General features: G+C 45.5%; 2 protein-coding genes across 2 annotated transcripts; both read right to left on the bottom strand.

Annotated features, from left to right (window-relative positions):
- Positions 1 to 208: 208 nt before the first annotated feature.
- triobpb (TRIO and F-actin binding protein b) lies at positions 209 to 13,023 on the bottom strand. The gene is made up of 13 exons (XM_008300417.1): positions 12,632 to 13,023; positions 9,376 to 9,432; positions 8,817 to 8,885; positions 8,599 to 8,688; positions 8,301 to 8,410; positions 6,538 to 6,976; positions 5,275 to 5,506; positions 4,786 to 4,897; positions 3,465 to 3,624; positions 3,001 to 3,093; positions 1,698 to 1,784; positions 1,310 to 1,502; positions 209 to 1,214 (listed from the first exon to the last, which is right to left on the bottom strand). The coding sequence occupies exons 1-12, from the start codon at positions 12,635 to 12,637 to the stop codon at positions 1,341 to 1,343; spliced, it is 1,617 nt and encodes a 538-aa protein (XP_008298639.1). The 5' UTR covers positions 12,638 to 13,023; the 3' UTR covers positions 209 to 1,214; positions 1,310 to 1,340.
- An 8,977-nt stretch (positions 13,024 to 22,000) lies between these two features.
- Positions 22,001 to 25,841, bottom strand: nol12 (nucleolar protein 12). The gene is made up of 6 exons (XM_008300416.1): positions 25,689 to 25,841; positions 24,434 to 24,539; positions 24,286 to 24,334; positions 24,056 to 24,201; positions 23,816 to 23,919; positions 22,001 to 22,472 (listed from the first exon to the last, which is right to left on the bottom strand). The coding sequence occupies exons 1-6, from the start codon at positions 25,796 to 25,798 to the stop codon at positions 22,277 to 22,279; spliced, it is 711 nt and encodes a 236-aa protein (XP_008298638.1). The 5' UTR covers positions 25,799 to 25,841; the 3' UTR covers positions 22,001 to 22,276.

Here is a 25,841-nt window from a genome sequence, read left to right as displayed (position 1 = left end):
TTTGACCTTGATTGGCCTGTTAATAAAGTAGCTCCACCTGCAGCTGCAACAGGAACATGCTGCTGTCGGATCATAATGTCACATACCAGCATAAAAACAGTCGATCAAAACAGTCAACTTATGTCAAACAACTACATCATCAGATTTGTTACGGTTGAGTCACGTGTTGTCTGCGTGTGTCGGTGAAATTAAACGTCTGGTACACGTGTTTTACTGCAGGACGTTTGTTTTTTTTTAATTGATTGCAAAAATGTGTATAATTTACAAAGAAGATACAACAGGCTCTAAAGTACATTAAATATGAAATTGCTTTCAAAAGGCAAGTAGATAAGTCATTTTATCACAATACATATTATCAATAATAAAAAAAATTGGCTCATTGATGCAACACCTGTTCTCTGTGGTGGGGGAGGTGGTGGCACATGCTGCGTATGCCCAGAACGATGAGGGGAGACTTAAAGCTCGGGAGTTCTCAGCCATGGCTTAGACATCTGTGACGTGGGACAACATTCATTCAACAGCTTCCTGCGAGCATCCCAAAGAAAGCTGAGCCCGAATTTGCTTCTACGTGATCATAGATCAATTTCCAATTCAGCCAGGAATTAGAATTTCTTGCTGTCTTGTCCTGTTTTAATCCCAAAATATTTTCTCCAAAAAAAATATGTATTCACAAATACAATAGAACATAAATTGTTTGCAAGTAAAAAAAAAAACAAAACAATTACAGTAAATGAAACGCTCCCATGTCTTAAGAAAAGTGTGCCGTCATGACAAAGTAAACACGACTTAAAAACTGTACAACAGGAAACTGAGACGACAGTAGCTCTTCCGACGCCGGCTGTCTCAGGCAGCAGACGAGAGGCAACGAGAAGCTTATCCAACTACAAAAGCTGATACAGTATGAACTCTTATCTACAATACCTGATATTAGAAAAAAACAAGTCACTCAACAAATATTCCAGTTTTTGGACCAAATGCGTACTCATACACGCTTGCACTCACAAAAGCTAAAATTAAAAAAAACAAAAAAACAATTAAAAGTGCAGTTTTATATATCAGGTGTGGCCCAGTGTAATGAAACCAGCTAATGGCTACTCTACGCTGCTCGTTGGCAGAATGATTGAAAACTAAGGCATGATCGAGGTCCCCCACACGGCTGGAAGCATCTCCTCTGTTCTTCTGCATCTCTTCTTCGACTGAAAGCGTAGACGCACCTGCAAGAAGACACAGAAAAGAATTTAGCAAATAGCTTTAAAACCTCCAGAGAGGCAGCAAATTGTCGACTATTAGCGTGACGCTGCACTCGCACCTGCCAGAGCATCAGTACCAGCAGCAGCCTCTCAGTGGTCCAGGCTGTTTCCCAGCTTCTGGCCCTCCTGCAGAGCAGCCATCGCCAGCCTCAAGTGCTCCTTCAGACTCTGAATCTCTCGCTCGTTTCGGCCTTTCATCCCGCTCAGCTCCTCGTGCACCTCGGCGTATCGATCGCAGGCCAGCTGTTTTTCCTGCGGAGCAAAGAGCGTGAGGCGAGGTGCAGCTAGCTCAACGTCGCATTTTAGATTTGAGCTGGAAATTTAATGAGCTGTATTCATTCTAATGGATTCCAGGCTGTGAGACAGACAACCAAGATCTTGTTCTAGTGTGGGCTGAAAGAACCGACACATCAGTCTAACAGAGCAACACACAGACACACAAAGTACCAGGTTGAGAAACTGCAACTCGTTCCTCAGACAGCTGATCTCTTTGTGCAGGTACTCGATCTCGTTGTCTTTCATCCTGAGAAGAACCTGGAAGAAAAATACAACATATTGTCGTAAAAAAATAAAATAAAAGAACAGAAAAAAAGACATGTAATACCCAAGAATGCACAGAAAGGATGTGGTGAGATAACACACTGGGCCTCCTTTGTATAACTTAGCTTTTATAGTACAGTGACCGTCAGTGTAATTTGTTTCTCCAGAAAAAAAAAAGAAGAAGCAGCAAAACACAAACTCACTTGGACAGCTGATACAATCACTGGATGTCATATCTTTTGTCAACATGTCAGTTCAGTGTCAAATCTAATATATATATTTATATATATGCAGTTCACTTAAATGATAGAAAAGGAAAATTATATTTTCTCCACTTTTGCACACATTAATTACGCTAGATGATGGCGGGCAAATAAATGACGCTTGTTACATGAGTGTACGGAGGTAAGGAGAACCTGAAGTTACTGGTGCTGGATTAACAACATTATTATTTTAGGTGTTAGTACTAAAATGCAGGTGTACAGAGCTTGTGTCCTGAGTGCACTTCTCTACTCCAGCGACACTTGGAGAACAGATTCAACAGCTTCCATCTTCTTTGGCATCAGTTGGCGAGATAAAATTCCCAAACACCGATGTGCTTAAGCGCATAGGACTTCCATCCATCTTCATGCTCCTTAGCTGACGCCGTCTCCGCTGGCTGGGCGATGGCAGAATAACTAAAGACCTGCTGTATGGCGAGCTGTCAGAGGGCTCTAGACCTCGAAGCTTGCAAGCGCGACATGAAAACCTCTGGGATCCGCGTCCAGTCCTGGGAGACCGCTGCTGAGTCAAGAGATTCCTGGAAAGCTGCTGCTGCTGTGAGCAGTACGAAACAAGCCGAGATGTCACGCAGTGGCCATCTGAGGCCAAAGAGGGAAACACGCAAGTCTCCGTACACATCTGTTCTTCATGCCAAAAAGTCTGCCACTCCCACATCGGCTTGTTTAGCCAAGAAGTGTGTGAGTTACTGTCGTCTCGCGAGACAGAAGGAGGCCAACGATGATTGTAGGTGTATAATTAACAATTAGCAATATTTCATTTTTAGAAATAACAGCACATTGTGAGTCCTCTAAACCAACACGTTAAACTACAGCAGAGGAAGTCCATGTGGAGACCCAGTTGTCTTTAGCACAACACATGATGGATGGTTTAGAAAGTTAAAACCAGACCATCTGCCTTCAGTTTGCAGCACACGGCGTAGCGTTGTTACCTGGAGCTCACAGGGTATCCTGTCCTCTGAGCCGTGAACCGTGATGGTGGATCGCATGCGGGTGAACTCCTCCGTCAAACGGGTCTTTAGGTCCTGAAGGGGGAAGAGATTTTATCGTTATCATTTTAAATAACAACCATTGGTTGGTATACATTTGAATAAAATGTACGACTAGTTTTATAAAGCCGGGCTGCAGACTTCACACGTTACTGTCCCGACAGAACAGCAGCATAGCAGTACCAGATACTGTATGCACCCTCTCACCTGCCACTTATTAACACAGTGATCCAGTGAGGGTCAGAGCGGTCACACTAAATCAGGCACCTTCCAGCTAAAATACTCTAAAATGAAAAACGTATGATTACGTCGACCACGCTTTCAGAACGACATATCAGCACAAAACAGCAAAATGACTTCAGAGGGTTTGCGTCGCTCTTCCCGTTCGTCTGAGTGCATGTTCTCACCTGGTTCTCCTTCCTCAGCTGCTCCATGTCTCTCTCCTTGCGGCTGATTTCCCGTTCTCGCTCAGCGTTGCTCTGCTCGGCCCGGTTCAGCTCCAGACACTTCTGAGAGTAGCGCTCTGACAGTCCAGACAGCTCCCTCTGCAAGGTCTGAGCTTCTGCCCTGCAGCAAAAAAGGTAGACGAGATAAAATAAGAACTGTTTGTGTCGGGTTCTTCTGAACTAAATGACAGTTCAGATCCAGCGTATGAGGGACTTAAACTCTTAAACATCTTTTTACTCTACAGCAAATCAGCATTCAACGTGGTTAAACTCAGACACATCCCTGCTAGAGATAATCCTGTCAGAGTTAGTGTCTGATTCTGCTCGGCCATGTTTGAATCCGTCACATTTAAAGAATGCTTTTATTAAAATAAAGTACAAACTTCGTGTTTTTCCATTTCCATCAGTCAGATATTTCCTGCTGCGGTTTGAAAACCTCCTCATAACTAATAACAACAAAAACAACGACGAGCCGTGCAGCGTGAAAAAAATGCAGCGTCGGCAACGAGGATAAGCCCTAAAATGCAGGTTCCAGTTGCAACCACTGAGACAGTCTGTGTCAAAGGCCTTATGAAGCTTACAAAAGAAAACTAATCCATGACCAAATTCTCCTACATTCCTGAAGTGCCTAACGGGACCCGGTGGCTGCTGCGGTAATGGCCTCGCCTCAACAAAGAGCCCAGAGTTGTCGTGGAGTCTGCAAAATCAACCTTTTATTTCACAGAAGAGCCTTTTGTGGAGCAGCTAGATCCCACTTAAAAGCACAAGAGGCCTATTCACATAAATTACCAAAGCTGACCTGCGCTGGCTGAGACCGAACTGGGGCCAAACCACCACCGAGGACTCCTGCTCAAGGCTTGTACAAGACAAGAGTTTAGGAGGTTTACCAACTCCGTGATGGTCCAGGTGCTGTGTTCTAGTCACCATAAACAAACATGACAACACAGAGAAGTCTGGCCACGTGTCTGGAGGGTCATGATTTCATTAATGCCGTCATCATGAAGTGTTCAGAGTTAACTGTGAGTTCAGAGACACAGGAATAAATCACAACATCTGAGAAGCAGGAACACGTCTGGTGCTCGCATGTTGTGTAGAGTTTAAAAAGTTTAATCCTTCTGTTCATTATCCCTGAAAATACAGTGACTGGATGTTTGTTTTTCTGTGTACATGTAAGCTATGTACGTTCAGCAGGTATTACTGTATCACTATAAAGACTCTACAGGGCGGCCATGATCATCTACGTCTCTGTCCCATCCACACAAACAGAGCTGGAGCTACTTACTGCTGTTGGGCTCGCAGAGTGTGCGAGTCCAGAACCCCGCTGCTCAGCCTCTTGACTTTCTCCACCTCCCTCTCCAGCTCCTCTCTGTGTTTCTTCTTCAAAGCCTCCATCACTGAAACACAAACCAGTGTGACTCAACTTTGTCTCTCGCTGAGCGATGACAGCACGTCAAGGTATGAATATTACAAAACGTTCACAACCTGAGATGCATTCGTATTCGGATGTGGCTTAAAACAAGCATGTCAACAGCTGCACACACACACACTACATTTACATATATGAGATCTACTCTAACATCGCTGGCATTTGAAATGAATAACACAGGATGTCTTCTTTACAACAAGCCGAGGTGTGTCAGAAAAGTTTCAGGACTGGTGTCACAAGCCCAAACTACAAACTAAGAGTTTTCCCCTTCAGATGATCAACCAGCACGTGTAATCTCCACAGAACTTCACACCTACTTAGTTGCCGATGTGGTTTTTAACCGACCTCGTGCGGTGTCCTGCGTCTCCTCCAGCAGCAGCCTGTCCTTCTCCGTCTCCAGCTCCTTCATCTGGCGCTCGTGCTGCCTCTGTAGCTCCTCCAGCGCCTGCCGATGGGCGCGCTCCATGGCCGCCAGGCTGCGGCCGCAGGGCGCCTCAGGGCCGCAGCCTCCCCCGCCTCGCCCTCCCCCTCCTCCCCCCCGTTGTAGTTGCTCCAGCTGCTGCCTCAGTGACGCCACCTGAGAAGAGACGGACGGCGGAGGTAAAGCCCACTGAGCCACAGGGTTAGAGGGCCAAAGCTGATCAGTGTGGCGCTGTAACACGACGCCCGCTTGAGCTACGGTTTTACTACAGGCGGTCTCATGATGCCAACCACTTACACCAAGATTATGCGGCTGATGTTTCACTTCTGAGCTTTCAAAGTCTATCTCATAAGGTTCTAGGGAGAGAAGATGCCGCTATAAAGAGGAAATGCTCAATTTATACTGAAGAAAAATGACACAAACTGTCTAGTATGAACAAACAGTGCTATTAGAAGTGTAACTGTATGACACGGGTGGATTATTTTCATCCAGCCTTGAGGTGTAAGTGGTATGATGGCATAGAAACAGAATCAAACCAAGATGCACATCACAGCACACAGAGAAAGAGCAGACGGACGTTCAGCAGTGTTTTCCATATTACTGTCTGGATTCTTCTCATCAGGATTTTTTAATGTTCTCATCTCCCAGTGATTCAGCAGAAAGCAACTGAATTCCTCTTTCTGGGTCTTAAAGGCGTTTCACCTCCTGGTCCCAGGTATTTAGCCTCAACCCAAACTCACTTGGCTCATGGCTCTCTTAACAAAACAAGACTCGAGGTGAGACCTGCCTCTTGGTGCTAATGGTTGTTCAACTTCCAGGAGAGGGAGAGAGACGGCTCCTCCATCACTTCACAGAAGAGGGGCCTCATGATGCCACTTGTCAGGTACTTATAATACAGTCCCGACTCTCTGCAGACAGTTTCACCACCAATAACACCTTGAGTCATCTTTTGCCTTCTAGTGACGCATTTGGGATTACCCCGACTGGATGACTGAGAATCTGCACAGACATGCTGCCACCGCGTATTCATTCAGATGGAAAACACTGCTGAAGGGTTACGGAGAGGTCAGAAGGTAGCAAAAAAGTGTTAAAAAGCGGCAGAATTTTTTTTACTTCATCCGGGCAGATGAAGGGTTAATTTGCATATTATGTAATTTGCAAATTGGAAAATCATCTCCACGCACTACCTCCCTCTGCAGCGCCTCATCGGCTGACTGGCTGGAAGACCGTAATCCCATTGGTAGCGAGGAGCTCATCTCCTTACACGGCATCCGCTCAAACTCGGCCCACTTCTTCTCGATCTCGTCCTCCATGCGTAGCCTCTGGTTCGAGCCCACGCCGCCCTTCCTGGACAGCAAAGCCTCCCACTGGCTGCTGGTGTTCCTCTCCTCCTGCCATTGGCTGTGCTCCCTCCCCTGGCCCTCCCCTGCTTCTCTCTGACTGGCCGGTAGAGGGCTGGAGGAGGCGGGCACGGGGGACAGCTCAACGTAGTCGAACCTGCGCTGAGTCGGAGGGGCGGAGGTCGGACCGTCCGACTGACTGTCGCCGTGTCGCGATGACGCCCGACGGGAGGACGTCAAGAAGCGAGAATGGGAGTTTTCCTTGTCGCTGCTGCTGTCGGGTAATCTGGAGAAGATTAGAACTTATAAATCATCAAATTATTAAATCATACATCTTATTTTAATCACCTGAAGGAGTAAGTCCTCAATCACAAATCCATCAATACTTTCAAGGCCCAGCTGACAGTGAGTCATTAAAAAAACAGAACATTTATTCCTCCTCCGAGGAACTAATCAAACTGAGTCATCTGGAAGTGACTGAAATTCTTCAGGGGTTAAGTTAAAGGAGCGTGTACAGCCTCTTATCTAACTGTATTTATTCAAGGCAGAGCCAAAGCAAGACCTGAAATGATTAATCCAAGAATGCAGCAGCAAGCAATCTTGAAATTAGTGGAAGTGCACCCAAAGCTCGTTGCTAAATGATCAGCATTTCAATACATTTATATTTAACTGTTCTTTTAAGTGACAGTATGTGAAATACGAGCAAATGGCTCTCACAGGCGACAAGATGATGTTTCTAAAATGTCAATATACGTCAATGAGCAACGTCTTGGTCTTGGATGAAAAATTAGGGCTGGAATAAAATGTACGCTGCAATATTTAGTTGTTCTGTAAAATGTATCACGATATTTAAAAAAAAAACGAAACAGCCTTGGATTGTGACTCCGACATGACATTTAATGTCACCAATCAGGATGACGGCGTATTATCTGACTGAACAATCCCACAGATTGGCTACGTTCACACTGCAGGACTTGATGCTCAATGAGGATTTCTTTGTGACTTCCTTCACGTTTCCAGTTCAATGCGACTTGTATGTGATCTGCTGTGTGAACTTCATACGACCCAAAAGTGTCCCGCATGCGCAGAAGAGGACACGACGACGTCACACGCAGCGAGCGTGCTCAGTGTTTATGGAAGTAAACATGGATGGTAACGGTGGAGCGTATCTGCCACTCCCCCGCCGCCACCGATGGAGGAAACAGAAGTGTGAGCGCTAACTAAACTAGCATCAGCAGCCAAGTACTGCCTGTGTGTTCTGGACACTTCCTCCCCGTCAGAGCGCTGCCCCGGGGTGGAAGTGGCCGGAACGTGCACAAGCACACCGGACAATTAGACTGAAATCCAGCGATGCGTAGTGTTCTAACAATACACCAGTTATTATAACAACTATGAACAATAATTAACAACTAATGAGCCTTCCAGCATCAAGCCCTCCTTGTATCTGGACCTCCGTCTTGACAATCCGACAGCCTTGCTATCCGACATAAAAGAAGGTTTTACATTTAGTGTCGGATTATCGAGTCTCGACTGTAAATGATGCTCTCCTTGACAGACCTCTCTTGTACATTATAATATAAATATGCGAACACAATGCTGTAGGTTCTTACTGTGTGAGGTCTGGAGAGCTGCTGGGTCGGATACACTTCTTCAAAACCTCGATCCAGTTCCGCCTGATCCCAGCAGTCATGGCAGAAAGTGTGAATACGGCCTCACGTGTCTGAAGAACAAAAAAAAAAAACAGGTTAGATGTGAGTGATGATAAGTGAATAACAAGAAAATGCAGCAGAAATTGAGAGCGGGTGTGGTTGGAGGTGACGAGGAAGACAAGAGGGGACGGATATAAAGAAGAAAACCCGTCACACAGCCGGTTTATAAAAGAGTGTGACCTGGAACCGAGACAGGCACCTGTATCTGAAACCCATAGTTCTTCTCCACGTCAAACTCTGACACCTTCACGCAGGACTTCAGGTCGATCTCCCCGTCCAAGTCGTCTTTCTGCACAGAAGCGAGACAACAGGTTATTGTTAAACCGCTCGGGCCAGACGGCATTCATGGATCTTATTATTATGAAATGGGGCAACAAGCTGACAAAAAAAAAAGCACAAAACTTTAATTAAACAAACCTCTTCTGCACTCGAGTCTCTGTAGTACTTCAGGCCTGCGTCCGTCAGAACAAACCAATGCTTCTTCCACTGGAGAAACAAACAAGATGTCAGATATAACAGCTAACTGACTACCTTTGAGTTTTAGAAGACATTTGAGTTCATCCCCTTGAGCTTTGGGCAGCACTGATTAACATTTCTCATCAATTTCTGACATTTCTTAGCTCAAACAACTAATCCATTAATCAAGAAATAAACATCAACAATGAAAGTAATCACTAATTGCATCATCTTGTGACTCCTACTGTAAGCCTGCTCTGTGCGAGAAGTGACAAACATGAAACAGGAAGGCCCTGTGGTAAACTCAAGACCTGCAGTATGTGGCGGGCGAAGAGAGAAGCTCATTCACTCAAGCATATCATTAAAAGAGAGGAGACACCTGCTACGCCTCCAGCCACCGAGCTAATAATGTGATAACGAGGATAATCTGCCGCTATCATCTTACAAACAGCCTTTCTCATTAGGAACGAGGGAGGCTGGGAAGAAGGAGGGAAAGACAGTCAGCATCACAGGACGTTACCTCGCCGCTCTCGTCCAGTTTTGACATCCATCCCTTTTTGAAGTTCAAGAGGTCAGGCTGCAAAGCAGAGAGCAGACAGCGTCGACTTTAATGTGGACGTTTCATAAAAATGCAACAGACCTTAAAAAAAAAAAAAAAAAGGGAACTTTGTGTTGTCTGTGAAAGTCAAGGGCGCTCTGTTGTAATGCCCTTTATCACTGGATGGACTTCACAGAGAAGAAAGAAACTGAGAAAGTGAACAGGAAGCAGACAGAAGAGACAAAAGTGACTCAGATGAAACAACACCCAGAACGGGCACAGCAGCACTGCCAGGCCATAACAAAGGGTGTTGCATGTCTCCGTCCAAGAAACGAGAAACCACGACGCCGCTGAAGGTTTATTCTTATCGTTATTGTTCACAGAGAAAACAGACGCTGGTTGTATACGGCCTGACTTATTTGGCCACAAAGGAAAAACCAGTTTCCATTGTGGAGAAATTAACTTTTCTCCAGCTTTAGTGGTGAAGGTCAGCGCTGGAGCCACTAAATCATCTGCTGCTTTAATACCAGATACATAACACGTATTGATCGTTTAACAAATACTGCTAATCTAGTTTCTCAACGCCACAGCGCTTATGCAACACGGCACTGCAGCAGAGCAACGCTTCTGACACGATGACAGGAAGAGAAAAACATGCACCAGGTACCTCAAGACGTGGTGATCCCACATCAAGATTAGGCAACTTCTTCCAACTCGCATTCCTTCACTTTGCTTATCTTTCCTTCACTAGCGTGTGCATTCCTCACCGTCAGATCGCCCCGCGTTCGTCATCTCATCTCCCACTGAAACCTCACTCCCATCGGTTATTTTCTGTAATTTGTTACTGATAATTTCATTTCCTCGTTCAGCTCCTGGTTGTTTCCTCCCAGCCACAGCACCACCCCGTTTCTCTATGCATAAGCTGGTTTATCTCTGCCACTGATCTTCTTTAATCTAACAAATTTTCCCGTCTGACAACTGCCAACAGAGCGTGTTAGAGGAATAAGGCAGAGAGAATCTCCTCGGTGTGTGACGATGTCTGATAAATCCCACTTAAATGTTCTGGAGTCATTCATAAATGATGAGATGAAACTATTTAGCCTCTCTGCAGTCGTTGATTAAACCCTAAAACTCATTAGATTAGATTAGATTAGATAGAACCTTATTGATCCCTTTGGTAGGGTACCTCAGGGAAATTGTTGAATTCATGTCCATATATCAAAGATAGATATTATAAACAAGTTTTATTCCTCTCTTAAGACGTCTTAGATGTTCCTCTACACACTTGCTCCCTCTAGAACATGCGGATCTATGCAGGTTCCTGCAGCTCAGCACACCAGCTCACCTCTGCTAAAACACTGTCAAACTACTCGACACTACACAGTAGCAAGCCGTGATTTTGGAGTAATTCAGCCAGAGATTCTGAGGAAGAAGAGTGAGCCTCCTACAAGCTGATTGGTTCCTCAGGTTTGTGATGTAATAAACCGTGGAAGTCTGAATCTGTGTTATTGAAAGTACCACATGTACACCGCAGTCTTCCCACTTAAAAAAAACAAAAACAAAAACACATGAAATGTTAACAAGGTTTAAAAAAAACAAAAGCACATTTGATTTTCACTGGAGGGGATCTTTATATATTTTAAAACAGTCATAACACATCACAACTAACGGCAATAGGAAACTTTTTTGTGGCATATTGTTTCTTTCTGGCCTTTTTTTATTGTCTCACAGAAAGCGTCTGTAGATTAGGGTTGTGCAATTATTAAATTTCGATTTGAACCAACGCAATTAGCAAAGACTGTGGTTTAGAACGCAGCAGGTCTGATCCAGAGTTTGACCTGTAGCATCAGTTGTTTTGTTCCTCCTTGTTTTAAATCTATTACACAATGAGTATTAAGCTGAAGTTAAAAACAAAAAAAGACACAGCAAATCAAATCACAATGAGACATGTTCCCCACGTTGTTCAGCTCAAGTCCATTTGAGGTTAAAACGCTGGAGCCATGATCATAAATTCATATTATCTTGTCAATACATGCCTATAAGTAGGGTCAGGAAGGGGACACACACACACAAAGAGGAAGGATCCCTTATGTTCCTAAATGCCACGCATTAAAGCTGCACAACACATCGTTTCAGCGTCTGCACTGGGCATGCACAACTACCAGAAAACATGATACCAAGCAAATTAACAACAAAAGCAGTCTGTGTGATAGATTCAAAGCAAAATGAGGAAGGAGAGAAACACTGCAAAGGAAGACTTGCTGGCAAAAACAAACAGTTGTATGTAAATATTACAGCTACAGAGAGGATGACAGGAACAAAAAAGAACAGGTACTTTGCATGCAGCTTCTTGCAACTGCTGCCACTACATGACTCAACTAATTTGTTTGCCCATTTCAATCAGACCATAAAGTCACCACAAACAGAGTTACGGCAGCTAACTCCTGTGTTTTCTCATATTGCGACATGTTAGAAAATCAAATGTCTGTTTTTTTTCCTCCCCTCAGCTGTGCAGCTCCAGTCATGCAGCCAACACTGGAGACAGTTTGAGTCAACTCCTGCCATTATAAAGGAGTATTGTGTGGTGAGCTTTGTCCTTTAGGCCTAGTTAAATGGGTGAACCTCCTGCAACAATGTGAGTAAGAGTATCCTCATGTACACTCATTGTGATGACAGCTCCTGCACGGTTTGGAGAGCCGGTAGCTCTGGGGGTGACTTTGTGAAAACATCAGCCAGGTGTGCGCAAACAGGGAACATGTGTCACAGCTGGCTGTAAGAAGTGACACATACAGTATAAGCTAGCGGCTAATGACCCTACTGTAAACAAGAAAGGGCAAACAGAGGAGCCGCACGAGGAAACCAGCGTTAACTTTTTTTTTTTTTTTTTTTTTGGGGGGGCACAGAAACAAATATTTTTTTTTTTTTTCTTTTTTTTTTCCCTCAATTTAGTTAAACCCCAAAAAAAAAAAAAAAAAAAAGTTTTAAGCTAGCGGTTAAACGTACACACCCCTCGAATCAAACTGTGCGCGAGACTGCATTAAAAACTAGCTAGCTACGTAAAGCTAACATACATTAAACTTTAATGGGAATTAGTTGAACTTTTACCCAAAAACTGAGAAACGTAAACGGCTAGCTAGTTCATTTGACATATATTAATTCAGGAAGAAGTGACAGACAGGAAAAAAAAAACACACACACACACAGCTTTCAAGACTTCTATAAGGAGAGTCGGGCTTACCGTCATGATAACAGGATCCAGAAAGGGTTAAAAAATAAAATAAAAAATGAAGACAAAGCTAACGTTAGCCCGCGGAAACAAACAACCCTCTTTCTGTTAACTTCTCGGGTTAGCTACAACCCAGCTTACTCTCTCGGAGTCCACTGGCGTCGGGAGAGACGAGATGAAACCCCGCCATTCACGTTAACTTAATCAAGCGGACCGCCGCGGTGCTCGGCTCACTGTCCCCGGCCGCTCTTAAGGGGAAAGCGCGTTCATGATATCCGCCCGAGCAGCTGCTAAAACTTAATATTTGTTTTTCTCTGCCTCCTCCGCCACTCAAAGTTTCTGACAAGTCGTGAGGAGCTAACGCAGCGCGCAGGCAGTCGGATGTGTTCGCTCTCGCAGCTCTCTGCCCCGTCTGCCACTTCCTGGGCGGATCCGCGAAGAGCGTTTGGAGAAAACAAGCCTCCCCAGAGCTGCATCTGCAGCCGGGGTCCGCGGCCTCCAGAGGCTCCGGGGGATCCGTGTGAGCCGCATCCCATAAATCACAACCACATCTGGATGTAGCTGAAGCACTGCAGGTGACTTAAATCATAGGTTCTAACTAATATACAAGTTTATTAGACCACCAGCCAGTGCCAGGTTTATGCCCTAAATTACCAGAGCTGGTAATTACCTTTAAAAAAAAGTGTCTGTAATGGTTAATACACTAGTATAAAGAAGCCCTTTGACCTAAATGATATTTTAATGGTAAAATATAATAATTATTGTTATCCACGAACTTTTAAATTTACTGTTTTACAAAAAACCCAGAAAAAATTCTGAATATTAGTCAACATGAGCCATATTTATTGATGAAGATGTCAAATTATAGTTATTTGCTTTCATTCCTCAACAGGAAAATTAGTTTTAGTGGTTGAATGTTATGCTTGATTAATTTCTCACTTCTCAGAGGAGCCCAGTGGCTCAAATGTGGGTATAAAAATGAGAATTCAGTTCCTTATTTCTGTTCAAAATGGTAAAACGTGGAGAGCTGAGTGTGAATTAAAGCTCTTCACGATGCTGGACGGTCTATATATTTATATATGCAGCGCTGAACAAGTTAGACAGCTGGTCTAATACGTTTGTTAAGCTCTGTATGCATCACCACCCTCTACAAAGTCAATCTTTTTGAGTTATTCCAACTTCTAATTAAATCATCTTCAACCTAAATGATTTAATGGAATTAACTTTTTGCTGCTAAGATTGTCCAGGTGTGTTCGGATAAAAATGCATGACTTTTCCTTGTAGCAGAGTGTTTTAGTCCTTTAGTAAAAGACTTTAACACTTCCTCTGCCCGCTAAAAAGTTATCACAACAAAAAAAGACTCTTCAGGTGTCAGTCCTGGGAGCCGATATAAAATCCTGATATGTAGAAGTTGAATTATCCCCCTTCTTTCCAAAGAACAAACTCACTCGCCACATTTTCCTGCCTGAAAATCTTTCAGGCTTGCAAATAAAGTGGCACTCCCCCCTCCAAAATCCTCTCCTGGTAGCTATTGGTTTCAGTTCAGGAATTTCAACACATGCCCCAGCAGACCACAATCGACAAAGCTCAGTCGGTCTTATGAAATGACTGCAGGGTGTAGGTGAAGCCCACAGACACACAGCTACTGGCTGTTAAAGAAGAATTCAAAGAGAGTGCTGCAGTGTGGTTGTAGATATACACCAACCAGTTAGAAGCTTCACAACCACAGACGGGATGTGTGTGAACGCTGGTAAATATGTAACAGACAGATAGCATCTACTGAAACAGTGGACGGCAGTAAACTTGCATTGATCCGTGTGCGCGCGGCAGGTTTATTACAAATATTAGTGATAGCAGGAAAACTGTGTGGCTTCCCCTCCTCCATATGGCACATAAACACACACAGCACAGCGAGAGGAGACAGACGGGTGGTAGCACATACCTGCATTTGTTCCGATCTGTGATGATTACCTTTCCAGGAACTGCCCTCATCTGCCGTGGGGCTGCCAGACCTCTGGAACAGAGCAGATTGCAGTTAGAGGGAGATAATCGATGTCTGACTGAGCAAACGTAGAAACTCCACATCCACACACTGTTTTGTCCAAATGTGGTGCGTGGTATGTGGAAGATGTAGTTAAGCATTAACATATCAGGCAGGTGGAAGCCACAGGGCACAATCACAATGCAGTGGATTATATTGTGCAGGGGGGGAAAAAAGGTGCTTAATGCAGTGCGCATACCATTGTAGGGTTTTAACGCCCAGTTCCCAGCCCTCTCTATACTGCTGCTGCCACCCTCTGCTCCAGTCCTCGTCTCACTGGGCTTTGAGACATCCCAGTTTTGCTAAACATACCTTTCTCCTTGTAAGATTTCATTTAGTCTGATAGATTGAGATAGCTAAATCAAGAAGCTCAACTTACTAAATGCTTTTTAATAAAGCTGGCATCGTGTCCCGACCAGCCTACCTGTAACGAGGTGGAGGAGTGGGCTCGAGACAGATACCCGCTGCCCCCGTAGTGCCATTCTCGGTCGGTGTCCGCCGTATCCAACCACTCTCTGGAGGGAAACCTGCTCAGGGAGTGGCTGCAACAGAACAAACAGGTTGTCAGTGTGTCCAGTCTAATCAAATTCATCCAATCTGATGGTCTACAAGGAAAAAAAAACAACCAGCGAGGGAAATATTTTGGGCCATTTTGTCTGATAATCTATATGAGGATGAAGTGCTGCACCTCTGTGGAAACACCACAACCATGACGAGAAGTTACAAAGCCGTAATCAGAGGAAAAGTAAAGTTGAATTTATTTCTTTTATTATACGAAAACTGACTCAACATGTCCAACATTTTTCAAGTCTGCACAGGTTTTACCAATACTGTGGAAATGGTCGCCCTGCATACTGTAGATAATTCACTATTTACATTTATACAACCTCTGCAAACTAGATGTTTTTCATCAACTCTACAAAGATATTTCACCACATTGAACGGACCTTCCAATAAATACTTGCTCTGGTTTTCAGCTGTGCAGCATTTGTTTTATTGATTTGTTTACTCGTCTCCTATCTGCTCTGAGCAAACACAGCCTGCAGTTCAGTCGAATAGTCCACAGCTGAGTCAAACATTTCTTCTCCGTTGCACAGATTTTTTTTCTTTTTGGAGTATTTTGAACAAGACACGAAGAATAAAGTGTTTTTGATTAAATTTCACCATTTTAGGTTTGGATTTAGTTCCATTTATAGAGCTGCACATCACAGATTATTAGTTTAAACACTGTCGAACAATTAAACATCCCATGATTCTTTCTGTTTTCATGGTTTCTGACTGATAAATGGTGTAATTTTTTAAAGATAACGTGCATCCACATGTTTTGTTTATCAGCGGGTTAAATAAATATGAACTAGCTTGTTTTGTGCCTTGTTGGGTCATGTGAGTCTGACCTGGCGGGTTTGAAGAGCTCCTGTCTCCGAACAGGCTGCTGGCTCTGGGGTCGTCCCATGTGGCCCGGACCCTCCCTCTGATGGATCATTTTGGCCTTTGGCAGGTCAGCCATCATGGCGTATTCCTCTCTGTTCCGTCCTGTGGAGCCCACCGAGAGTCGGCCCGACTCCGACGACTCCATGGAGCTTTGCGAGGAGGTGTGCCTCTGCAGCTGAATCTGAGGTGAAGGAGATGGACTCCGTACACGGTGCGAGAGCCTCTTGTCATGAGGAGACGAGCAGCGGTCCTCACGGCTATGTCTACCATTCCCTGATCTGATGCTGCCAGAGCTCCTGGGTTTTTCCAATGTGACAAAAGCAGTTCTGTTGCCATTTGTGGCGTGTCTAGAGGGTGAAGCAGCGCGAGATAATGAAGAGCTGCGGAGGGAATGAGTCGATTCCCTCCACGAGTGTGGTGAGCGACTGGAGTCAGGTTTTGTGTCACTGTGAGTGTTTTTTCTCTGAAAGGAACGACTGGAGTCTCCGTTAGAGGCAGTTCTGAGGATGGAGTAGCCTGGCGGGTCATGGTTGGCTCTTCTAGAGGGGGACGAGTTGCGGCTGATTTGAGTTTTGCTGTTAAAGGAAGTTCCAACTTCTGATATCCGTAGCGCACGTTGGTCAGGAACATCATAGCTTTTCCTTACAGCCACTGAACTGTAGCTGTCACGACTTTTGACTGTGTTGTTAGATTCAGACTTGCGCAGCAGAGACTGGGAAGGAGCGTCATAGTTTCTCCTTGAAGGGGAAGAGTTCCGACTCTCACGGTTACGACCATGTAGTGAACCACTGGTGTCTGTTTTCTTAAGTTGGTACTGAGAAGGTTTTTCATAGCCTCTCCTTCCAGGGGAGGATGAACGGCTGCCCTGACCTCGGCTGCTACCAGCAGTACTTGGTTCAGTCTTTCGGAGGATGGATTGACTTGGTTTGTCGTACCCTCGTCTGGATGGGGACGTGGTGGGGCCTTCATGTTCTTGATCATTCAGTCCATTGCTAGCTGTTGGGTTACGCAGCAGAGCCTGGCTTTCAATATCATAGCCTTCTCTTATGGGGGAGCCACAGCGTCCATGGTGACTACGTCCATTTAAAGACAGAACTGATTCAGATTTACGAAGGAGGGACTGGCTAGAGGAGCTGTAGTTATTCCTTGTCGGTGAGGAACTGTGACGGTCACGCAGACTGTCAGGAGTTCTCCGAGATGGAGAGGCAGTACGGCTGCTGCTGCCACGTCCATGTGCTAAGCTAGTGGTGCTTTCAGTTTTGCGAAGAGACATTTGGCCTGAAGAGTTATAGTCCCTCCTTGAGGGAGATGAACTTCTGCTGTCACCATAGCGACCACTTGAAGAACCATTTACTTCTGTTTTCCGCAAGGCACCCCTAAAATCAGACACTGTGTTGGATTGGGATTTGACTGAACTAGCAAATGATTTGAAGTTTCTTGGAAGAGTCCCTGACTCAACACGTCGCCCCTGTGTCCCTTGCAAGGCACTTCTAGATCCTGACTCTGTCCCTTTAGACCACCCTCCTCCATCAAAGTTATGCCTGCTGAGTGAAGCAGTGGACTCACTGCGCCTAAATAGTGAGTTTCCACGTGATGGAGAGGAAGAGCGAGACTGAAGAGCTGAGCCTTGCCTTGAGGAGTCATAACGCCCTGACTGTTGATAGGAAGAGCTATGAGAAGACGGGTTTCCTCTGCCATATGAGCTGCTGAAACCCTTTCGGGAACTTGAGGCCAGCGACTCTGCTATCTTAAAAGGAGTAGGGCTTGGAGAGCGAGGGCCGACTTGTGCCTCAACCTCAACCGCAATTTCGTAGGGGTCAGGAGGAATATCCACAGGCAGCTCCTCATCCAGAGCCTCCGGTATCGGCCTTTCTGAGGCCACACCGAGATTCGGGTTTCTGAAGGGGATGATATCTTTGGGCTCAACGTTTCTGCTGCTGAAGATGGGGTGACCTCTCTCAAAATGCCGGAAAGGAGCAGGTGGACTGTTATCTCGAAGAGAACGGGCACCGGCTGCCCTCCCCAGGGAGAAGTAGCCACTTTCACGCCTCTCTCTGTCTTCTTTTAACTCTGAAAGAAAAGAAGATTTTGAAAAGCAGACGTAGACAGAAATAAAAAGAGTAAGAGATAAAAGAAATAAAAGATGTGCACATCAAAGTTCAACCGCTGAGGAACTACCTGAGGTTTCCTGACACAAATCGAGCTATATTGTATTACTGATAATTGCTCTTGGACACCTCAGCTGGTGACAGCAAATAGTATTGCCAAGTAAAGAACACCTCTGCTGTAACTGGATATAGATTGGTCAAGTGCTGTAAGTCATAGGTTTACTGAACACTCAGTCTACTGCAGCACGGAATATTCAGAACTACATGTGTTCAAAGGGGAGCTCAGGTGTTGCATTTGTCCTTCTCCTTAGTGCGCTTCTTCTAAGCTTTGCATCTGTTCCAGCTCTTTGTTTAATTTCAGCCAAGAAATTAATGAAACGACTGATGAAGTCTGGTACCTGAGCGTCTGCTGAAGCCGTCTCTGCTCCGAGCTTCGTCCATCCAGGCCCGAGGGTTGGGTCGGTGAGGTGGAGGGTCAAGTCGGGTCATGGCGCGTTTGGTCGAACGTATCGGCAGGTAATCGTCCTCTGCACTGGCAGAGCCGCTGAACTCTTGGTAGTCGCTCTGGTCACGACAGCTATGTGGAAGAGGAGATGGGAGAAGAATGATGAGAGCAGAGATGGGGAGGTGAGAGACCGAGAGAGAGCCAAAGAGGAGGCAGTACGATACATATCATAGAGCAACAAGGAAATGTATTGTATAACACATGGTAAACTAAAAACACATGAGAAAACAGGACGACATACGACACAGTACTGCTCACTACATCTAGCATACTGAAACACTTAAAACACACATTCAGGTCTGGGGTTAGATTACCTTACTAGCTCTCCTAAGTGTCTTACTCCTACCATCCAGGATCCTTACCTGTCTGTACTGTCGTCGTCGTCGCCGTCACAGATATAAAGCTCACAGTCGGGGCTCAGGATGCACAACGAGCTCTCCTCATAACCCAGACGACCTCCATTGACATCACAGTAGCTGCTCACCACTGACAGACCGTCGGAATCCTCCTGATAGGTTGACAAGGAAAGACACCGGCCAATCACAGCGTCACGGCAAACTCCGTCTCCTTCCAAGCCTCAGTCAAAGAAGTACTGACGCCACTCTTGACAATGGCCGTGTGTATAAACAAAGGTGGCGCTCGCCAGAGAGTGAATATGACTCCTCTGTCAGAGGGCAGCTTTCAAACCAACTACATCCACTGACGATAAAGAGTGACCCTACACGATGCAAAACGGTCCTAGACCTCTCTGCCCGGCTTCATCCCGAAGAATCGCGGGTTTGATGAATAGTGTCTGTCCCCTCCGTCCTCTCTGAGAAACACTCACATGTTCAGTCTGCTGTTCGATTAGGGTTACACCTCTGTAACCCGACCCGGCTCGTGGCTTTCCTCATTAATACTTGATTACTTTTTTTTCTTGCCATAAACCCTTACTTTGAACTATGCTGTCTTAAAAAGTTGACTGAAACTGTCCGTAAATGTCAGAAAACGGCATTAATCCTACAACCTCAAGGAAACTACAGGTAAGAAACCAGAGGAACTGTAATGGTACCGGTTAATGTACACTAGAGACGAGTAGCTATTAGTGTCGCCACACAAGCGTCATGGAAGCAGAATGGACAGACAGACAGCAGCAGGAGTTGTGACAGTTGCCGTACAGAAACATGCCCATCCTGTCTGTACATTGCACCTCTGTCTAATATTACAAGTGATTCCCAAGAGGGCAGTAAGTGATCCAGCTTCATTAATTTATAATAGGAGCCACTACTGCCACCGTGCTCCACGTCACCACCTCTCATTCTCCCTCTCTGACCTTTTCTTTTTTGCTTGCAAGCAACACATATGATCTCACCAGCTGTGTTTAATGCCGTCTGCATTTGAGTAGGAGGTGCTTTAATTGCCAGTCCGTGGAAGCAGATTTTTTTGGGTCGAGCAAGTTCTTTTTGCTTAAGTCGAACATTTTATTGTCAGATCCAAAACACGAAACTCAATTTCTGAGCTCCAGAGCAGTTAAAGGTAAGTCAAGCAGCACAGTGGTACCGCCGTGTGTCTTTTTACATCTAACCTCGTTGTCATGCTGACTTCAGCCTGTGATCTCTAATGCTCTTGTCTCCCCGTCTTTCTTCAGGTCCAGCTAATCCCATCACTCAGTACATACTGTACTCTGGGTTTCTCATTAGCGCCTCACCTCCTGGTTACCTAGCTGCCTTGTTCATCTCCCTCCCTCTTCCTTTGTGGCTTCTCTTCTTTCTTACCTTGCTGCTGGTGTCTCTTTCCTCTGCCTGGGATGGAATCGGCGTCAACAAAACCCCTTTGCTCGACCCAATCCCATTTCCAATCCCGGCGGCCGTCCCAGTTTTAGCCCCAGTTCCAGGCTCCGCTGGAGGTTTCTGCTGTGGCGCTACCTCGGCGCCCTCCCCTGCGAAGGTGTGCAGGTGCCTCTGGCGCAGGCAGTCGTGGCAGCGGGAGGGGTCGAAGATGTTGGGCTGGAACTTGGGGCAGATGGGCTCGTCGCCGGACAGGGACATGGTGAGTGCTGAGGAGGAACCCGCCTGCTCATTGCATCCCACAGAGAAAACTACAGAAACAACAGCAGAGTCAAGTCAAGAAGCAACATCACAATAAAACACACTGTACCACAAACTGTACCAACACTTTAAATGAGGGTAAATGGAAGTTAAAACACTCTAAAACCACAGGGGAAGGTGCTGATGCAGAGGCAGGTTTCAGCACTAAAATATCTCCCATAACTTGCAGGGCGTCTTCCACAACCAAGTGGGAGACGACGTAAGAAAAAGCAAGATTATTATAAAACTATCTTCTGTTGAGTCTTGCAGTGACATTCTAGCAGGTGTCCAGAGCAAAGCGGGTGTTTATCTGAAGCAGAACTGTTAAGCTATGCGATAACTAATCACACTAAAGGACAGTGAAATACTATCCAGCGTGAGCACCGTCAAAGCGCTCCAGAGTTGCATTACTACAAACCACAAGGCACATGCACTGTAACGGAACAGCTTTTACATGCACGACAGCATCTAATGCTACACAATATGTACAATCCTCTACCAAGGCTGTACAAAGCAGCACAGCGAAGGGCGTGGAAAATAATCCAAACACATAAGAGAAATGAGAGTTACCTGACGAGAGGGGCTCCTGCTGTCAGCTGCACTTTGAATGTGTCATGACGAGTTTGAGGATGAACTGTCCATCAGACCCCCATCAGGCACATGCCTCCTCTTCCCCATGTTCTCTATCCTCCTGGGCTGCCAAACGCCCAAACCCATCCCGATTGGCTGCCCTGACAATGAGTGAAACTGAAGCATCCCCGACAGCCATGGTGGCTCTCAGTTACCACAGCGGAGATGGTGGAGCGCAGGCGGCCTCGAACCAACATGGAGCCAGTGGCCTGCTGGTTCCTCTATTGAGCGGTTGTATTAAATATCATGGGCTTTAGAAAGCGAAATGAAACGCTCATGCTAGTGACAGCTGGCACACGCTGGCTCAGGTTAACGTAAATAAATAAACACCGGTGAGATGTGGGTGTTTAACATACATTAGAACCACTGGCTGCGCTGGGAAACGTTCCAACAGCGAGTCCAGAAACTGGCGTGTTCTCCTTTAGATGAGACCCAGGTAATTCTGGGCTGTGAGGAAACGCAGAGCTAAGGGTTGATTTCCTGATGTTCTACAGAGGATGTTGACAACAGCATCAGGTTTCCTATTAAACAATAGAGCTCAGAGGGACAGAATTCCTCATAGAGCGCTCTGACAGTGTGGGACATGACTGCAATGTGAGCTCATTAGGAAAGATGGATTTTTATTTTAATTAAAATTGAAGTTAATACAGTGAAGTTTGTTCAGAAAAAACACTAGAAAAACAGCTGAAAAACGCACAAATATGACCATGAGACTTCAAGAGGCAGGTTCCAGCACGGAGCGTCCACATCAGCTTCATTTTTAGACACTTCTCGGCACATTCTGCTCAAACACGGGGGCATAAATACTCCAAAGTCCAGTTTATTGACACACAAAGTCTTCAGGATTTAGACCCGACGTGGGCTTTCTACACCCTCTCATTCCTGATGATGCACCCTCTTCCCAGTCTGTCGACGTCTCTGCCGCTTGCTGGTCTTTCCGCCTTTGTGTTTGCTCTCTGTGATGGCCGGTCTCTTGTCTGTCGGATGGCCCTGTCTGCCTCGGCCTTCCTGCTTCCCTTTCCTCTTCCGCTTGGTGGTGTAAGTGTTAAGCGCCGCCGTCATGGAGCGGATCCTGCAGCAGCGGGGGAGAGAGACAAAAATACAGCCGGAGTCAGAGGAGCCGGTCGGACGAGACAAAAAAAAGAACATTTTAAGACAGACATGATGCCACCGCTGTGTTGTTGGGATGTGGAGGGAATTTAATTTAAAATGACACAAAAGCTGCCAAAGCCCAGAGCGCAGGCCGGGCGGGTAGTCAACGTGGTTCCAACGACATCGGCTATAAATAACTTACAATAAGCTCCGCTGTGATTACTGGACCACCTCACACATTGTCCTCCGCTCTCTGTCATTCTCTCTCCAGGTCCTCTCATGCGTGATGTGAATAATCTCAGTCTATTGAATAAAGTTTGAAGGTGTGCTCACTCGTTACTTTAACACAGAGTTAAAACAAATCAGTCGTAATGAGAGAATAAAGATAACTGTAGAATTAGAAACGTCACAGTGGGTTTGGATTGCTGCAGGTGTCTCTGTGGTTAGCACCGTCGCCTCGCAGCTAGAAGGTCGCTGGTTAGCATCGTCGCCGGGATCTTTCTGCGTGGAGTCTCCATGTTCTCCCCGTGCAGCGTGGGTTCTCTCCGGGTTCTCTGGCTTCCTCCCACAGTCCACAAACATGCTGAGGTTAATTGGTGATTGTAAATTGTCCGTAGGTGTGAATGTGAGTGTGCTTGGTTGTCTGTCTCTAAGTGTAGCCCTGTGATAGACTGGTTACCTGTCCAGGTGAACCTGCCTTCACCCTGAGTCAGCTGGGATAGACTCCAGCCCCCCATGACCCTGGTGAGGATTAAGTGGTGTGTAGATAATGGATTGATGAACAGTGGGTCGGGGTCAGTTAGTTGATTAATGCTTATTTTTGCAGATCGGATGGTGAAGATTGTCTCTTATACGGGTCAGGATGGTGTAGCTATTAAAAAATAAATAAATCCTTTTTTTTTTTTAACCCCCACACACATGCAGCATCACAAGCGCCGCTCAGCCGGGTGCTGTGAGCTCCTGTTGCTCCTACTGTCTGTGCAGGTGTTTCTGTAGCTCGACTGTAAGATTGAGCCACTGCAGGTTGTCGTTCTGTTTTAGCATCAGTGCTGCATACATCAGTGGCATCTGTACATGCTGGTACATCCGACTATTTGCTTGTTAGAGGTGATAGCCAGTTACAAAATCTGTGGTGATTCCATTCTGGTGTTTGCGTGTGTTTTCCTACTTGCAGTGTTCTGGCTTTTATAATCAACTGGAAATGCTGTTATTATCTGAGCTAAACCAAAGTTTTAGGTGCATCTCTATCCTGCGCTGGTGCACCAGGACTGCTCTGGAGCTCAGGCCTCTCGTTGATGTTCATGTGACTGATGAGCAGCTTACTTTTTGTTGACGATTGGATTCCCGGCTTTTTTCGGCATCGCAAGTGTTTTCTCCTCTTCTTTTTCTTCTTCACCCTTTTCTTCGTCCTCGTTCCCTCCGTCAGCCTTTAAAGCAGAGATTCTCAGTGTTAATGCTGTTTTGTTGCCTCCACTGTGATTTCTGTCACAGAGACAACGTGAAGCAGTAAAAGTGACGTATAAACCCACATGAACACTGGCCTTTAAAGCCTCGAACGTTTACCTGGTGTGCTGCAGGACCGAGCAGGTGAGCCCCCGTCAGGTCAAGATCACTGATGGTCGTCACGGTAACTGTGTGGTTCGGGTGATCGTACTGCACAGACTCCGTCGTGGCGGTTATGGCATCTTCCAGATCGTCTTCGGCCTCCGCTGTGAGATGCATCGAACAGATAAGAAAACTACAGATTCTGAGGTTTGAATCGGTGAAGCGACCAGACTTCCTGTTTTACTCACCGAGAGCGTCCGTCCTCTCCTTCAGCATCTTTATGTATTCCTTATGCCTCTGAAAACAGACACACAAACTCAACGCCAAGACATGCTTTCATTACATGGATTTAAGTTTGACAGACATCGTAATTTAAATTTGCGCTACTTTACTTACTTCTTCTCTGACTCTGATCTGCTCTTCCTTGATTTTCTTTCGAAGCTCTGCCACCGCCGCCTTCCTCCGTTCCACTTTTCGTTTATGGAAGCCGGTGAGATATTCCCTGACAGGGTAGCAGAGGAAGAAACTTAAGAAAGTGCCCAGTTTTTAAATGTGTCAGCGGGTTAAACAGCAGAAGCACACCACAAGTGCACAAGTCAGATGATTCCAAATCGTATCATATCAACAGCAAAATAAAACACACACTTTAGAAAGACTTTACTGAAAATACAGGCCCCAGAGCAGAACCTCAAGGCAACAAAAGTGAACAGAAGTCCAGCATGTTTTGTGTGATCCTGGTCTGGACTACCACAGTGGATGTGTGGTCCTGACAGTAAAGCACAGAGTTGGGAGTGTGGCGATATGAGGCTACATGACAGAAGACGGTGTTGGAAGATGATCCATTTGTAAATAAATTCATAAATTAAAAGTTAAACTAAGCTAGCTACATGACCAGAGGGTCACCAACATCACTGAGAAGGTCACTGGGTGCCCTCTGTCCACACTGGAGGACCTTCACGGCTCTTCTCAGGAGAGCCGACACCATCTTGAAGGACTCCTACCAGCCGGGCCAGACGGTACAGGACCATCAGAACCAGGACTAACAGACTGAAACGCAGCTTCTTTCCAACTGCTGTCAGAGCCATGAATGCCTCTTTATCATAATAAGAGCAATATATTGTTAATATGCAACTACCTCCGTGCAATAAACACCGTGTTCAAGCTTATTATGTAATTTCATCTTTATATATAGTTTTATTATTATGTTGTATATAGTTGTTTACAAAGCTTTTTATATTTTTTACACTGACAGGCCTGCACCTTGCATTTCGTTGTACTGCAATGACAATAAAACGAATCAGAATTTTTAAGTGAAACGTCCTGTTTACAGCTGACACACCGGCTTATTCAGGTTTATGTCACTACTGAGGAGTCAAAGCTAATATTTCACAATGTGATGCACAAAGAAATGAAAACCTGCTGCTGTTTATCTCCTCACTCTCAGACCTGCAGGCATCTAAAAACTCTTATTCTAATTCTGTCCCAACCTACACACACACCATAGGTTGTTGACACACATCCATTGATTTTAATATGAACAAAAACACTTGTTAGAGACTTGATGCTAACTCGATGCTAAACCAAGCCAGTGGTTGTTGATGCTAATGCTAGGATGCTAGCTAACAGCAGCGGATAAATAAAACCAACTTACTGTCTGTCTTTGTCGTCAAACGTTATGATGCATTTGTTCTCCCTTTTCTTGGATCCTGGTTTGAATTTAGCCTTTTTCGGCTCATTGTTGTGTTTTCTTCTGTTTTTCATGTTGTACACGTGAGTTAGTTGGTGAGCTACTTCCGGTTTCTCT

Source organism: Stegastes partitus, unplaced genomic scaffold (genome assembly GCF_000690725.1).
Source record: "Stegastes partitus isolate 25-593 unplaced genomic scaffold, Stegastes_partitus-1.0.2 Scaffold1537, whole genome shotgun sequence".
NCBI classification, from domain to species: Eukaryota; Metazoa; Chordata; class Actinopteri; family Pomacentridae; genus Stegastes; species Stegastes partitus.
This window is presented reverse-complemented; position numbering and strand designations above follow the sequence as displayed.

What these genes read in the sequence shown, in the direction of transcription:
- triobpb (XM_008300417.1), bottom strand. An exon ending in AGCTGAGGAAGGAGAACCAG is followed by an intron (nt 3,094 to 3,464) that starts GTGAGAACATGC and finishes TTCCCCCTTCAG; the next exon opens with GACCTAAAGACCCGTTTGAC. An exon ending in AGTTGCAGTTTCTCAACCTG is followed by an intron (nt 1,503 to 1,697) that starts GTACTTTGTGTG and finishes TTTGCTCCGCAG; the next exon opens with GAAAAACAGCTGGCCTGCGA.
- nol12 (XM_008300416.1), bottom strand. Translation starts at nt 25,798, where the DNA reads ATGAAAAACAGAAGAAAACACAACAATGAGCCGAAAAAGGCTAAATTC. An exon ending in AGATCAGAGTCAGAGAAGAA is followed by an intron (nt 24,335 to 24,433) that starts GTAAGTAAAGTA and finishes GTCTGTTTTCAG; the next exon opens with AGGCATAAGGAATACATAAA. An exon ending in GGAGAGGACGGACGCTCTCG is followed by an intron (nt 24,202 to 24,285) that starts GTGAGTAAAACA and finishes TGCATCTCACAG; the next exon opens with CGGAGGCCGAAGACGATCTG.